A 16,036-nucleotide genomic window follows, 5' to 3' on the forward strand; every position below is an offset into this window, starting at 1 on the left:
TCACTGTTTATTTGACTACTCCTATTCTATCCCTGTTTTATTTTTCAGTGATTCTCTTTCTCCTGTCACCATTTGCAAACAGAAACTAATCTACTGAGGTGTATACAGCCGCCTGTGGAACTTTAAGAGTTGGTGGTTTTAGTCCTGAATATACAACTAATTTACACTATTTTTACCTCCACCCAGGAAACTGAAGCAGCAGTTCAAGCTAAACAGCCGGATGTGGAAGGAGTTTTGTCTAGAGGACATCATTTATATAAGGAAAAACCAGCCACTCATCCAGTAAAGGTAATGAAGCAGTATCCATTACCACATAATAGGTTATGTTGTCCTTGTTATACCCTTGTCCTTGATGTCATCCATTTAAAATCAGTGGAAGAATTTGGAAAATAATATTGACTCTTTTGTACAACAGGAGAGGCAAAAACATTTTACTGGAAGCCAGAATTATCTGTGCACTGTGATACTAAATATGCCTTTTTTTATTGGAGTTCACCAAACTCATGAGAAGGTCATTCACATTAAAAATGTGACCAATATGCACTTACCTCACCATTTACATCAGACCATTCTATTCCAAATGAAGCTTAAAGACATCCTGTGGGGAAAGTTATTTTATTTTGTGTAGAGGGAAGTGAGATGCAGACCAGAGAGGGTCCCATCTTATACATTTTTCCAAACGTGAGGGGAGAAGGGTGAGGCCAATTGAGACAACTCTTCTGCTGGCCTGTAGCAAAGCACAGGCAGAATTGCCTGTGAAATATCACGTGTTTGTCTTCTTGTTTGACAGACAGGATATTTTGGTAGGAAAGACTGATTGCTGTCTTGTGGGAGCTCATTCTCAAATCACGATAAGATTAAAGAGGCTGTCTATAGGGGACTGATGCTAAAGGATAATTGTGTCTGCCTATTGGGATACAACAGGTCATTAGCATCATCCTCATCACAGTCTTTGGATTCGAAGACTGAAGGGGAATGGAAGTGAGTATGCAACTATCACTGTCAAACATCACCATCGAGCAGAGTCTTGGCGCACGAGCTATTTCATGTGTGTTGTCTTGCTTATGTTTTTGTACATGACAACAAATTATCACTAGACACTATGATTAAATCTTCCTAAGAGCATCTAAGAGCGCCTTATTGATCAGTCCAAATTTGTATTGCAATTGTCTCTTGTAGGGCTGAGAGATAGCAAGACTCATTATTGTATTTAAAGCTTCTTCAAAACAGCACAGGTCAATAATGTTATTATACCAAAACAGTTTGTACTTACACTTCCTTTTTTCTTCTGCAGCTTGTGTTTAGCTACTTTGAAACATATGTGCAGTTTATTTTCCTACCGATTACCAAATCTTCCTTAAGTCACATTGAAATTCTATCTTTACCTCCACTTTAAAAATAAATATATATTTACGATTATTTTGTTCCTTTTTCTCCAAAGAAATCTTTGAAAACTGGTTTCCTCATTGGAATCCCAACTTTTAAAATGAGTTATATTATTAGAATTGGAAACCTTTAGAAAATACTCAAAAGGTAAATTCAAGGTTATTTGAGCCAAGTTTTGTGAGGAAAGTTGTAGTCATAAATCTTTAGATTGGCAGTGTTATTCCATTTTCATGGCTTCAGAAGGGAACTACTATTATTGGGAGTAGTCATATACAAGTCATATAGTGCACAAAGTGGGTGCTGGAACAAAGGTCTTGCTGTGATTATTGAATTTGCACATTTCATCTGACTGCAGTTATAATCTTAGGAGACCTTATGCCACATCTTAATGAGTAAGGTGTTAGCACCAATAGCAATGCATTATAAATGCATACTGCTATAGTTTTTAGTCTGTGTTAGTTTGTGAAACAAATATTTGGTATGTCCAAGAAGCATGCTTAGTCTATCCATTTTATTTTAAGATTGACAGACTGATTCTAATAATAGAGATAATTTTAATTGGATGAAATAACTGTATTAGTTGTGGCGATTGCCAGGTGCTGTTGCATAATTCAAAACAATAGTGTCTCTTAAGTAGTAATTTTGAGGATGACATTATATAATGTGCTTGTGTGGAATATCTGCAAGTTAATAACTATTTGTGGAGTGTAGGGAATCTCACTTCTGATCCACCTCTAATTGCATTTCACTTTTTTCATTACACTCTGCCATTCAGTTAATTGACCAACCTGTGAAGTTAATTTTTGGCTCAGTGACTATCTGGTGTACAGTGAGTAATGGAAATGTGAACATACAATGTCAGAATGTGAAATTGCTTTTTTGATGTAGTTTTCCTAGGCTTCCACCCATTTATATTGAGTGGCCTCTTTGCGGTGGTTCTTACTAAGTCAATTCAAGTACCAATCACTGTTACTAAGTCCCAAGAAGGTCTTTCTAGCTAATGCAACAAGTCCTTTTTCTGCACAAAAGGTGCAGTTGAAATTGTAATAATGTTGCATCCCTTGCTTTAGATTAATTTACTCATACGCAAAAAACTATGGTAAAATAACATTATTAAGGCTGCAAAATGAGGTGCTAAAAAGTTAGAAAATGTGATGATTCTGGTTGCTTGTACTATCTTTATTTACCCCACTAATGCATATGATTCAGTCTTTAACTGTGTGATCACGTAATAATTTTTCCAAACTACTCCTACCTCATTCTGGAACATCAAAAAAATCTTTCTTCCCCTACCTCCTTTTTCAACTTCCTGCTCCAAAGATTGAGAAGTACTAGAGCATTTCACAGGAAAGGTCTGAAGAAATTTTTTACACGGGGAAAAAAAACATGCTTCCAATTTATTGGATGTAAATAAAGCATTTTGGCTGAATCTTTCCAAAACAATTCACCGTTAATATGGAGAATCTCATCTCGAGTGGTTGATAGTTGGCAAAGTTATAACCAATTGAAAAGATCTTCTAATATCAGACAGCTGTAGTAATAAGTAGTACTGCCACCCACACCTATAGAAAATGATGACTAAATCTACTTTTTGAAATATAAATATTCCTATTATATATCAATGCACATAAAGAGTAAGAAAAATTCATATTAATATGTGAACCCCTGGTTTTGGACTGCCACTGCAGAGTGTACTCCGCACCCATATTTGATGTAAGTCACTTGTACATTTTAGTTAAATGAAACTGGAATTTTACAGGATTTTTTCAGCTAAAAAAATAATTTGATTAAGATACCTGCATTACATTTCTTTGTAATCTAAAGTGCAATGGAAACTGAGAATTGTATGGCCTGAATTGCCCAAAAATAGGAAGCATAATCTCTCTCATATCCTGCTTGAAATGTATATAAAAGTTTATTCCTATGGTGAACAGTAACTAACACAATATAGATAAATACTGAAATGTAAGTGACCTTTCCCTCATTTTGTTTTGTCAGTTTCAAAAGCTACAACCTAGTCACTTCATACCTACCTCAAGCTTTCTGGGTCTAAAAGGGCTTTCTTTCCCAATGTATTACTTTTGATATAATAATAAAAATAATAAATACCTACACTGCTTCCTATATTTGGGCAAAAGTTTATCCCCTTCCCCACCCACTAACATAAAGTAATTGCTGAGGACAAGAAGACTAAGGGGCAATTACAATCTGGCAGTCATCATTTCATCATATAAGAGCTGAAAATGGCAGCATCATTAGTCATTTTCAGTTACAGTCAATCACAGCAAGAGAGGTTTTACTCTTCCAGCTGTTTTTATTTTTTTAATTATCTAAATTAAACCTCACTTAAACCTACTTACCTTTTCAAACAAACAATGTTGCCAAAATCAGCAATTGTATATTACCAAGAAATTGTTATTGATTGGTTCATGTATGCCTACAAAATCATGTTCTAATGAATATAGACTTGATCATTTAAATAGCCTGTCTTTTCCATTTAAAAATACTTGTCTGTCATCCCAAATGAGCAGTTCTTTGATAAGCTGGACAATGGAAATATCCTCTTTCTACTGTGCTTGTCTCCTTTCTTTTCCATAAATTCATGATCTTAGAGCATTTTATACAATCTGTCATGCTTGTAAGGATCATGCTATCAGTATCCCCAAACAAGAATTCAATTTTGATTTAGGAAGTCTGACCATCTGCTGAAGTTCCCAGGGTTGTGAGTTACTGTGCTCCCCCTCTCAACCACAGGAGTTGAGAACTTCGTTTCTGCTAAGCTATGTTTCTGCTCCCCCGTATACAAGCTTGTTTTCTCTACCAGCAAATTCTTCAGGAGTCTGCCATTCCCTACCTTGCCAAGCAAGTAACAATGAGTGAACCTCAACTCTTGAGTGCCTCAGACACCTCCCTGCAGTAGCTAGCCCTCTCTCTGCACACTCACTGAAATTTAGTTTGCTGCTCCCTTAAAAAGACAAAACCCAGCTCCTTATTACCTTAACTGCGGTTAACAAACATGCAGTTTTAATAAAAGCTGTAAATTGGTTTATAGTTAAAGTAAAACAAGTCTTTTAAACAAGAGGAAATAGAATTAAGTGATACTGAAAGTAAGGAATAAGGCTAGAAAGGGTTACAAACAAATAATGTATAAATACACTAAGACTAAAACCTGATTTAACAAGCTAGAGTCTCTTGGTCAAAGATGTTTTTCTCCCCAAATCTCTTTTCCAGCATGGCTAATCAGAGTTTCTGACCAGGACCCTTCATAAAATTCAAAGTTCTTTATCTCTGTAGGGAAGAGATGCCAAAATGTGTTTTTGTTGCCCTTTCTTTGTAGCTTCCCAAAGTTTAATGACTTTGTGATAAGATGCAGGAAGGCTTCCATGGCATGCAGTCTCCATCCCACATTCAGAGTGTTCAAGTAATTGTCTTTCTCTATTTGCTCCCCTGGTGGCTTTTGTTACCTTGCATTTAAATATACTTCATTGTCTCTGCCTGATGCCCAAGCTAATCAGAAAAGCACATATCCATTCCTTTTTGTCTAGGGCAGACTAGGTGCGGGCACTGTTTGCCAAACACATTTTAAGAATATTATTTTAGTATATATTTATAGCTTTGTACACACCCTATACATTCATCACACTGAAATTTTGGAGTCAGCATCTTACCACTTTGTATACAATACTTTCCATGCAGGGCCGGCTCGAGCCATTCCTGTGCCCCAGGCAGTGGTAGTGCGACGCATGTGCGGCTCCATCCTCAGCCCCACCCCCCTGGCGCGCTTCCCACCTTACAGTTGCAATCAGGTGCGAGGTGCCCAATTGCAGCTCTAAGGGGCGCCACCTGGCCCCGGGCGTGCGGTGCCTGATGGCAGCTGTAAGGGGTGCCGCGTGGCCGGGTGCGCAGCACCCCTTACAGCTGCCATCAGGCGCCCCCCAGCTGCCCGGCTAGCCCCCCCTTAATCTGGCCCTGTTTCCATGATACCTTTTAGATACAGATTAATACAGAAATGTGTTAGAGAAGCAGTGATTGTGTCAGGCTTGGCAAGAGTATCAGACACAGAGCAGGGAATCACCAATAGCCTCTTTGTCAGGGTAAGACTACTAATATATCTGTTTACCTGTATTTAATTAAGCATGTATTTCAACCATGCCATGTGTAACACCCAAAATTTTATCAGGAAACATCTCTTTTGCAGTATTGGAAACATGAGTAGGATTATGTTTTCTTTCTCTCTGTCTTGTGTTCAGGACTATTGTATATTATGCAGTACTTCACTTTTAATATTTGTATCTGCATACAAAGATTCTAGTGCTTCCACAGAGATTCATTTGAACACTGCCTAACTTAAATTGAAGTGTGCCTAAGTTCAAAGTAAATAAAACATTTCTTGATAACTTAAGTTGTCAGCAAAGCTATAACATGATTCATACCACATCTTTTGTTCACCTTCACAAATTTGTTCCTTTTAAATGAGTGAACACTTTACAGTAATCATTTGCTACAGATGCAGAAGTAGATTAAAATGTAATTCTGTTTGAAGAATTTAGAGATAAATATTCCCCTTTTGTGTTCTACTGTGTCTTAAATATTAAGTTTCTTGGTGTCCCTAAAAGCACTTTCTACATTGTATCAGTCAGCAGCAAATCTGTGGTCAATGTCATAAAATCCTACCAAGTTAGATCTCCCCTTTCCAGTTGAGCCAGTGCTCTAGCTCTGGAAAATACTGAGAGATCAGACTTATATGAACCATTTGTCAATAGGGGCTAGATGGTGACTTGGACTGTGTGTCTGTGCAGGGAAGTAAAAGGAAATGGTCCCAGCACCCATACATGGTTAAACTGAAGCTGGGCCTTCAGAAGGAGTGGCTGCTGTATACCCATTCACTGCTCCTTGCAATGGAAGGGGTAGAGTCTTAGGGTGTGTCTAGACTACATGGCTCCTTCGAAAGAGCCATGTAGATGAGGCAGGACGACAAAGGGAAATGAAGCAGCGATTTAAATAAAAATGGCCACAGTGCTGTGCCGATCAGCTGTTTGTCGGCACAGTGCAGCAGTCTAGACGGGAATCTACCGACCCCAGAACCCTTCATCGGCAGATCCTTTATGCCTTGTGAAACGAGGTTTACAGGATCTACCAATGAAGGGCTCTGAGGTCGGAGATCCCCGTCTAGACTGCTGTGTTGTGCCAACAAACAGCTGATCGGCACAGCGCAGCGGCCATTTTTATTTAAATGAAGTGGCGATTGTTTAAATCGCCGCTTCATTTCCCTTTTTCAAGTAAACTAATCTACATGGCTCCGTCGACGGAAGCATGTAGTTTGGACGTACCCTTAGGTCAGTGTCCCTGCTTTCTGGTTAGTACAACTGAGCCAAAATATAAGCATTGTCATTTGTTTTTAGTAAAGACCAGCAATAAGTCAATATGTTTTTCTCTCTACTCCTGCTAGCAGATGCATTCTCCCTTCTCCAGAGTAAGGAGGCATTGGAGTAGGAATTATTAGTAGAGCACTGTTTGAATTAAAATGCCTCCTAAGGAGTGATGAAGTTTATGCCCCATCTTCTTGCTCAGCTTTGGACTGACAGTCAAAATCTAGCCCTCCATGCTCAACATTATGCACACAAAACTTAATATGATGCCTCTCTAAAGTACTCCTAAGGTATTTTAACATATGTGCCCTCATGGCTATCCCCTGGTGTGCTGATCATGCCATTGATGCCCACCTTTCTGCCCTCTGGGCTTCCCACCACCTTGTTGTGCTGGGCAAAAAGCTCTGGTCTCCCTCAGCCAATGCACAGATTTGGGGTTACTGTCCCCCTTGCTCAGCAACACAGGCCATGTCTACACTGCAGAGTTTTTCTGAAACTTCAATTACGTCCACACTGCAATCACATTCCTTCGGGAAAAAAATAAAAAACCCAGAGGAGTAAACCTCTTTTTACGAGGAAGAGGTCTTTCAGAAAAAGGCGTGTGCGGACAGGGAAGAGGGTTTTCTGTCGAAAGAAGAAGCCTCCAAGAAATAACACAGGTACCCTGGTGGATGCTCTGTCCAAAGTAATCACAGCTCTATAGTTCCTGTCTCCTTGCTCCTCTTAAAGCTGCAGGCACCCTGGACAAGCCTTGTGGCAGGAAGCCAGCCCTGGAGCAGCATCCTGACAATTCAGCTCTCCTTACCATAGGCTTGCTCATCCATGGCACAGCCACAAGTCCCCCAAGACCTCCCTGAGTGGTATCAAGTGGCAGGCACCCTTGTGGTCCAGAGCGGAGATCCTGTCCCTCCTCGATTTGTGGGGTGAGGAGGAGACACTATAGGATCTCTGCTCCAAACACCGGAATGCAGAGATTTATGGCCAGACGGCCGAGTCTCTCACAGAGCAGGGACACCACCCTGGACCTTAGAACAGGTCCAGAGTAAGGTGAAGGAGCTCCACCAGTGAAATGTGAGTGCCAGAGAGTGCAGCTTACACTCTGGGGCAGGACCCCACACCTCCCTCTACTACCAGGAGCTTCACTTTATCCTGGGGGGTGGGAAAGCCATTTCCCTACTGGTCATGGTGGACTCCAGGCTGGAGACGCCCGTTGTTGCCCGGCCAGAGGTCATGGAGGAGGAGGAGGAGGGAGAGCAGGGGCAGGAAGAGGAGGAGGACGACACAACCATAGTGACGCTGTCCCTGGAGCCGGTTGCCATGAGCCAGGACATGTCCCAGGCATCGTCTGAAACTGGGGAGGGATCTTCAGGTGAGTGCTCTTAGTTTGTCACACACGCTGGGCAGGGGGAGGCGGGTGCAGAGTGAAAGAGTGCGAGCATCACTTGGCCTGCTCGGGCTGGACATTGTGCTGCAGTCCATGCACGTGGAACAACATACAGCATTACTGTGTACCACGCGGACTCAGCAAGCAGCCCCTGAGCCAGCCCAGGCTCCTGCTCCCAGGCTCAGGGGAGGCCATACACACATCTGGCTTGGAGAAGAGGGATTCCCTCCTACCATCTGCCATGGATGGAAGCAGGCTAGCTACAAGGGCACAGGCACAACCCCAGACACACCGAGACGTGCCAGACACCGCACACAGTCATGACTGCACGTGCGAGGCACCATCCGCTCCCGCGGACAGCACTGTGAGGTGTAGGTGTATGTGCCAGCCCCAGGGAGGGCCAGGCTGCTCACAGCTCCTCTGCCACCCATGGGATCCCACTTTGACCAGACACATCCCTTGCCTGCTTGTCCATGTAGGGAGACAGTGGCCAGAATGATTCTCTGGGCACTTCAGGATCCCTGTGAGGCAGGCCACACATGGCATTGCTCTCAGGACATCTCCCTCCTCTGGCCTGAGAACGGTTGGTCACTGCTCACAGAGGAGGGCATGGCCTCAGGTACAGCGTCTGCATGGATGCCTAACCACCTCTCCCTCTTTGTATTCTCCCCAGCCGTGACTGAGGGGCGAGCCACACCACCTGTGCCAGCCTCTCGACCCTGGGGGACGTGAAAGTGCTCCATGGTCCAGGAGGAACTGATGAGGCAGCATGTGTGCGTCCTGTACAACATGCAGCAGACCCTGGTGCAGAAGGTCCGGGAGGACGCAGACTGGCAGACCTGCATATGGGACCAGTTTGTTCGTCAGGGTGACAACATGTGTGCCACCATGCAGGAAATGATGGCACACACTGCTGCTGTCACTGCTCCTGCCTACCACCCTCCTGCCCTTCCCGCTATGCCCTTTCTTCCTCCCCCTCCCCCCAAGCGATGACTCTGCTGCCTCCTCCAATTGATGTCCTCTTCCCAAGCAATGCCTACACCACCTCCCCCTGCCATCCCTGATCCTGCTCCAGCTCGCCCTCCTGGCTCTCCCTCCTGTGGTCTCCAGACCCACCCAACCCCAAGTTCAGTGAGGTCCCCATACCTGAGGTGGGACATCCAGCTGCCCCCCCATGCCACTCCCAGCCCTGAGCCCCCCCTCCAGGTTATGAGCCCCCATCCCTCCTCCCAGCTTTTTTAATGAAAGATTGATACCAATTTTGTTCTGTTAAAGTCAATACAGGTGTCTTTATTCTGAGATCAGGGAAGGGGCAGCGGGAGGGGGTTGTGGTGGGAAAGGGATATTGGAGCAAGTCAGAAGCTCCTAGTGGGGAGGCCCTGTAGAGAGTTACTGGGGTCCTTGAGAGAAACTCTCCTTCAGGGCCTCCCGGATGTACACCCCGGCCTGATGGGCATGGCAGATGGAATCTGTCCATGGCTGCTCAAAGGGTCTACCCTTGTGGCCAGCCTCTGCCCCCCACCCTGGAAGGAAGGCCTCCCCTTTCCTCTCCACAATGTGGTGGAGCATACAACACGCTGAGAAGACCTTGGGGATGTTGTGCTCCCCCATATTGAGGCGGATCAGGAGGCACCTGAACTGTGCCTTGAGATGGCTGAAGGTGCACTCCACCTGCGTCCTTGCTTGGCTGAAGTGGGAGTTAAACTGGTCCCAGCTCGGGTCCAGATGCCCGGTGTATGGCTTCATCAGCCACATCATCAGGGGGTAGGCCACGTCCCCCACAATGCACAGTGGTATCTGCACATCCCCAACTGCAAAGTCACAGAGGGGGGAAGAATGTGCCCGCCTCCAGCTTCCTGTACAGGCAAGAGTTCCTGAAGATGTGGACATCATGTGCCCTGCCCGACCACCTATCAAAAATGTCTGTAAACTGTTCCCGGTGGTCATCCAGGGCCTGCAGCACCATTGAAAAGTAGCCCTTGCGGTTGATATATTGGGCCACTCGATGTTCAGGTGCACGGATCAGGTTGTGAGTCCCATCTATGGCACCTCCACAGTTTGGGAACCCCAGGATGGCAAATCCTGTGGTGATCAGGTCTAGGTCTCCTAGGCGGATGACCCTGCGTAGCAGGATGAAGTTGATGACCCTCACAACCTGCAGAAGGAGACCATAAACCACAGAAAACAGAGAAGGAGATGGAGTGCCTGAGCCCTTGGGAGGTGCCCACTCCTTTCCCTCCCTTCCCCCCCACAAAAACCTTGGAGCCACCCCTTATGAGGCCACCCACCCCCCACCAGCAGGGCTGTGTGAGGGCAGGATGACACAATCCCCCCCAGGGATGGGGCTTCCGTCCCACCCCTAGGTCCCCTCCACCCCCACTCCTCTTTCTCTAGACACCCCCTTTTCCAGGACTCCTCCCCTCATGCAGGGACTGCAGACTGAGAGTACCTTACCTGCATGAGGAGGGCCCCAACGGTGGACTTCTCCATGCCGAACTGGTTGCCCACTAACCAGTAGCTGTCTGGGGTGCTGAGCTTCCAGATGGCGATTGCAGCCCACTTCTCCAGGGGGATGGCAGGCCGCAGGTGGGTGTTGTATCATGAGAGGGCTGGAGTGATTCAGGCACACAGCTCCAAAAAGGTGGCCTTGTGCATGTGAAAGTTTTGGAGCCACTACTGGTTGTCTACCGCTCCATGACGAGCAAGTCCCACCGGTTGGAACTGGTGTTCAGCTTCCAAAACCACCTCTCAACTGTGGTGTGTGGTTGCATGGGTCTTGCTCCCACACACAGAGAGAGGGTCTCCAGAATAAGCTCGTGCTGGGCCAGGAAGGCAGCCTGCACAAACTGGTGCAGAAACTGCAGCATGGCCATGTGGGGCCATCTCAGCTAGGCTTTGGCACTAGCACTTGGAAGCAACTGGTGATCTAAAGCCCTGGCTGAACTGGTTCTGGGTGCCCTTATATGCGAGTTAGTGTCTATCTTTTGAAAAAGCAGATCACTTTTTGAATGCGCTTTGGCAGTGTGGACACTTTCTTTCAGAAGTTTCCCGGAAGATCTCTTCCGGAAAAGCTTCTTCCGAAAGAAGCCTGCAGACTAGACATAGCCACAGACACTGAACCAGCTCAGCTCCAGGAGTGCTCAGCTATAATGGCATCTCTACAATATGGAAAAACTGTATCCATGCAATGATAGACATAGTATGCCTGTAGAATAGTGATAGAAATGTAGCCGTGTTAGTCTGGGGTAGTTGAAGCAAAATGCAGGACAATATAGCACTTTAAAGACTAACAAGATGGTTTATTAGATGATGAGCTTTCGTGGGCCAGACCCACTTCCTGAACATGAAATATAAGCATCAATGCTATAGGAAAGGATCTATCACTCTTTTGAGGTAACAGTGCTGCAGACATCTCATGTTCCTTAATTAGCAAATGCTTCCTCTTTTTAAAAATATTTACCAAATGAATAATATGCATACTTTCCTGTTCTAGAAAAAATTAGAAGACTTGAACTCTGACTGGACGGCAGTAAGCCATTTAATTCAAGCACTAAAAGGAAAGCCGGTTTCAGGAGTGCCTGCACTTATCCCTTCTGGTTTGGGTAAGTGTTTCAGTATTGGTACATTTTAAGTGGATTTACAAATGCAAAGAAAGTAGAAATATGTTGTAAAAATTAAGGTTGAGATTTTTAAAGCTGATGCTAAGGGACCTGGACATAAGGCAGTGGTGTATAAAACAAGAGGACTATGTTTACACTGGCCAGTCCTTGCACAAGAAATATGCAAATGAGGCTAAGTGAGGAATATCACCACGCTCCATTTGCATACCTAATAAGCCACCATTTTTGCAGAAGAGGCTTTTGCGCCCGAAGGAGCTGTCTACACTGCCCCTTCTTGCACAAAAAAACCCCTCTTGCGCAATGCCGTTACGCTGCTTATTTTGAATGGCATTGCTCGGGGGGGGGGGGGGGTTGTGCAAGAAGAGGCAGCGCAAAAGCCTCTTCTGCAAAATGGCGGCTCATTAGGTATGCAAATGAGGCTCGGTGATAGTCCATGCTTACCTCATTTGCATATTTCGTGCACAAGAACCGGCCAGTGTAAACATAGCCGAGGTATGCTAGCTTTGAATTTTGTTCATTTTTCACAATTTTGTTTCTATATTGTATAACGTATCCCAGCTGCTAAGTTAACAAAACCTGCCTTATAGTTTTATAAAAAATCCTGCTCTTTAAATGCATTTTAGTAATTAGAGTAACTGGAAATTTCAATTTCTTTCTCCTGGAAATGGTTTTAATGCTTTCATGGTCATTGGTTAATAAAGAGGAACATGCAGCGGTGAGAGGGATGCATGGTGCAGTCAGAAGGAGGAAGATCTGAATTATCTAAATGTTTTTCTAAGTACTGTATATTTTTACACTAGCCTTTTTTGTGGTTAATATGCATCCAAAACAGATAGCCAAGAAACCCATTCCTTTTAGTCATGATTTTCTAGTACGCCAAAGAGAAAAACCCAATGTCCAGGAAAGTTAACAACTCTATCTTCTAAACAGATCTAAAAACATTCACTTGATTTTTCAGGATTGAACCTAGTAAGATCAAAACACCAGACCTGGTTTCAGCAGAATATGGCCATTGGTATACCAGTTCAAACAATAGAGACATCTCTTTCATGACCCTTAGAAACTTACTAATTCAGAATTGTCACCTAGTTCTGTCAGGACTCCAGTGGTAAACTTTCCAATTTTATTGTAAGAAGTAAATACTATTAATGATTTTAAAATGATGCTATAAAACAAGGAAAGTGCCTTACATTGATTTTGTAGTGAGTTGTGAGGCACGCCAGAGAATCCGATTTAATGACACTGCAGAATTAAAAAAAAAATGTGTAAGCATTTTTTCCATGCTAGGCCACTAAAATTACTGTCAGGTTTTGCATTCTGCTGGTTATATCAGATTTGTTTCTTTATGAGTTGTAAATTTATTGTTTCAATGGTAATGGAAAGAACAAAAGAAGAAGAAGGCACAAAAGTACAGACCCTGCACTGACTCATTATCTTTAACACCAGAATTACAAAATGATGCATGTTCTTAATGTGCAGATGTATAATGTGAATTATCAGAACATTGTAATTTAAAGAGACAAAAATATAAACATGTAAAATGAAGGTACTGGAGTTTTAGAAAAAATTGGACAAGAATTAAGATTATTTTTTCTAATCCCTAATTGTAATATCTATTTTAGCTAGTCATTTGCTTATTTCTAGCTGCCATTTGCCTATTTCATGTGAAATTTCATGTGATTGGATTCAGTTAGCTATTAATTACATTTAGCAAGTCCTTTGAATTTACAAAGAAAACATGAATGAAATCCTTCCTGAAAATGCTGTTTTCAGCATAGACAGAAAATGGTAGGTTAATGAAACTTCTTATTCTGAAAAATTTTGAGAATTAAAGTTACGTTTCTCATGTTCAACTCTCTAAGTTCCCATTTAAGTCCAGCCCAGTCAGTTTCATGAATCCTGTGTTTAGGAAGGCTCCAGTTCGATTAAGAACTGTACTGTTATCCAGAATGATTACTGCAGCCAGTTCTTTTGGTTCCATCTTCACAAACTGCCTGCCTTTGTACTGACCTCATTTTATATTGAGGTCAAAACTGTTAGAGCCACTTTTTAAAAACCTTTCTGTAGTCCTTATGTGTACTACAATGTTTACACTGCGTGGCTCATCCACGCTGGCCCTTTAAGCAAAATGAGATGCCAATTTGTCGTAAATCTCTTTTAAAACCAATTTTCAAACATTGTTCTCTTGCTTATGTAGTTAGGTAAACATATGTCTTTTGAAGTTAGTGCACCTCCTTCCAATCTTTCTTACTAATAATTTTAAAAATCTGCTAAATGTATTGATGGTTCCATGCGCAGTTTTAAGTAACATAAACCACCATTCGTGGTATTCTAGCCCTGTTGAGGGCAATGGCAATGGAAGTTTACTATTGAATTAGTGGGTCCAGAATTTTGTAATACAGAAATAAAGAAAAACATACACCTGCAAACTGAACTTCAGAGCTAAAAAAAAAAATCCCAAAGAATATATTTACTGAAGCTCAGAGTGTTAACCACTACTGTATGGTAAGATCATTATGAACTATAAGAGAAGAGTCCAGAATAAAGATGGCACTCTGTTGTGGTTTGAAGAGGGACTATGTGAAGCAGTGGCAGTATTTCTTCTAGATTATTATACACTGTAAAGACTTGTGTGACAACCAGAAAGTAATGGTTTTCACATCTGTATGTCAGCACAGAGTACAAAGAAATAAATACTTGGCCTTACTACCTTGTGAGGTGTCATTCTGTCTAGTCTAGTTACAGGGCTTTTGCCACGGGCCCTTCATAAATGTAACATTTTGTGTATCTCTTCTTAAGATATGACATGATGAGGGTAGGGAAGAGAATAGAATTAGGCTTATAATTATTTTGGTGGATGTATACATGTCTGTGTGTCATAATTTCTTGGACACAGAGAAAGGACTACAAAAGTTGCTAATATCCTTCTGGGCCAGTATGTCTTCAGGCATAATGAATAGACGACTATTTTTCCAGGTAGCAAAATGTACTTATCTGAAGGCTATGTCAGAAACCTCAGCTAAATTTGAGGGAAGATGATTCACAAGGTCAATTGTGCTCAGTATCCACGGATAATTGAAACATTAAATTATATGAACGTCACTAACCACACACCTTTGGGTATGTCTACACTAAAGCACTAATTCGAACTAACTTAATTTGAATTACAGGCAGTCCCCGACTTACGTGGATCCGACTTACGTTGGATCCGCACTTACGAACGGGGCTTTCTCGCCCCGGAGGTCGAGGTGGCGGATTGCTACCTGCGAGCTCCGGGGCGAGAAAGCCCCGTTCGTAAGCTGCTCCCGGTGCCCCTGGTCTGCTGGAGACCATCTCCAGCAGACCAGGAGCACCGGGACTGAAGCCGCAGCAGCGGCAGGTTCCCGGGCTTCTGAGGGTTTGCCAGAGCAAAGCCTCAGAAGCACGGGAACCCGCCACTGCTGCGGCTTCGCTCCGGATGCCTGTGGTCTGCTGGGGACGGTCTCCAGCAGACCACAGGCACCGGAACTGAAGCTGCAGCTGCGGCGGGGTCCCTCGCCTCTGAGACTTTGCCAGAGCAAAGCCTCAGAGGCGCGGCACCCCGCTGCCGCTGCAGCTCTGCTCCCCGTGTCCCTGGTCTGCTGGGGGAGGGGGCGCAGCTAGTGTGCCCCCCCCCCCCAGCAGACCAGGCTTTTGTTGTGGACCCTGGGGCAGAGCAGCTGGGGTGCCGCCGATTGGTCCTGCAGCGCCGATCTGGGCACTACTGGACCAACCCGGCAGCACCCCAGCCCTCTGCCCCAGGCGTCCTGATTCAGCCGCTGCTGGTCAGTTTCAGCAGTGGCTGAATCAGGACACCTGGGGCAGAGCAGCTGGGGTGCTGCTGGGTTGGTCCAGTAGCGCCAAGGAGCGAGGAGCGGTGCTACTGGATCAACCCAGCAGCATCCCAGCTGCTCTGCCCCAGGCGTCCCCAAGTCAGCCGCTGCTGAAACTGACCAGCGCTGACTACAGGAAGCCCGAGGCAGAGTTGTTCTGCCCCAGGCTTCCTGGAATCAGCCGCTGATCAGTTTCAGCAGCAGCTGACTTGGGGAGCTTGGGGTTCTTAAGTTGAATCTGTATGTAAGTCAGAACTGGCGGTCAGTTTCAGCAGCGGCTGAATCTGGACGCCAGTTCCGACCTACATACAGATTCAACTTAAGAACAAACTTACAGTCCCTATCTTGTACGTAACCCGGGGACTACCTGTAGTTAATTCGAAATAAGCTAATTCGAACTACTGCATCTAGACCTAAAAACTAATT

At 44.2% G+C, this 16,036-nt stretch overlaps 1 protein-coding gene across 11 annotated transcripts in view; it reads left to right on the forward strand.

Annotated features, from left to right (window-relative positions):
* Nucleotides 1-16,036, forward strand: part of DMD (dystrophin) — a 2,108,520-nt gene that overhangs the window by 1,470,310 nt on the left and 622,174 nt on the right. For all 11 annotated transcript variants that reach the window (XM_075916549.1, XM_075916586.1, XM_075916651.1 and 8 more), the window contains 2 exons: nucleotides 187-288; nucleotides 11,633-11,741. In XM_075916549.1, coding sequence (XP_075772664.1) covers nucleotides 187-288; nucleotides 11,633-11,741 — 211 coding nt within the window. The remainder of the gene's footprint in view (nucleotides 1-186; nucleotides 289-11,632; nucleotides 11,742-16,036) is intronic.

The sequence above is a fragment of the Pelodiscus sinensis genome, chromosome 1 (genome assembly GCF_049634645.1).
Source record: "Pelodiscus sinensis isolate JC-2024 chromosome 1, ASM4963464v1, whole genome shotgun sequence".
NCBI classification, from domain to species: Eukaryota; Metazoa; Chordata; order Testudines; family Trionychidae; genus Pelodiscus; species Pelodiscus sinensis.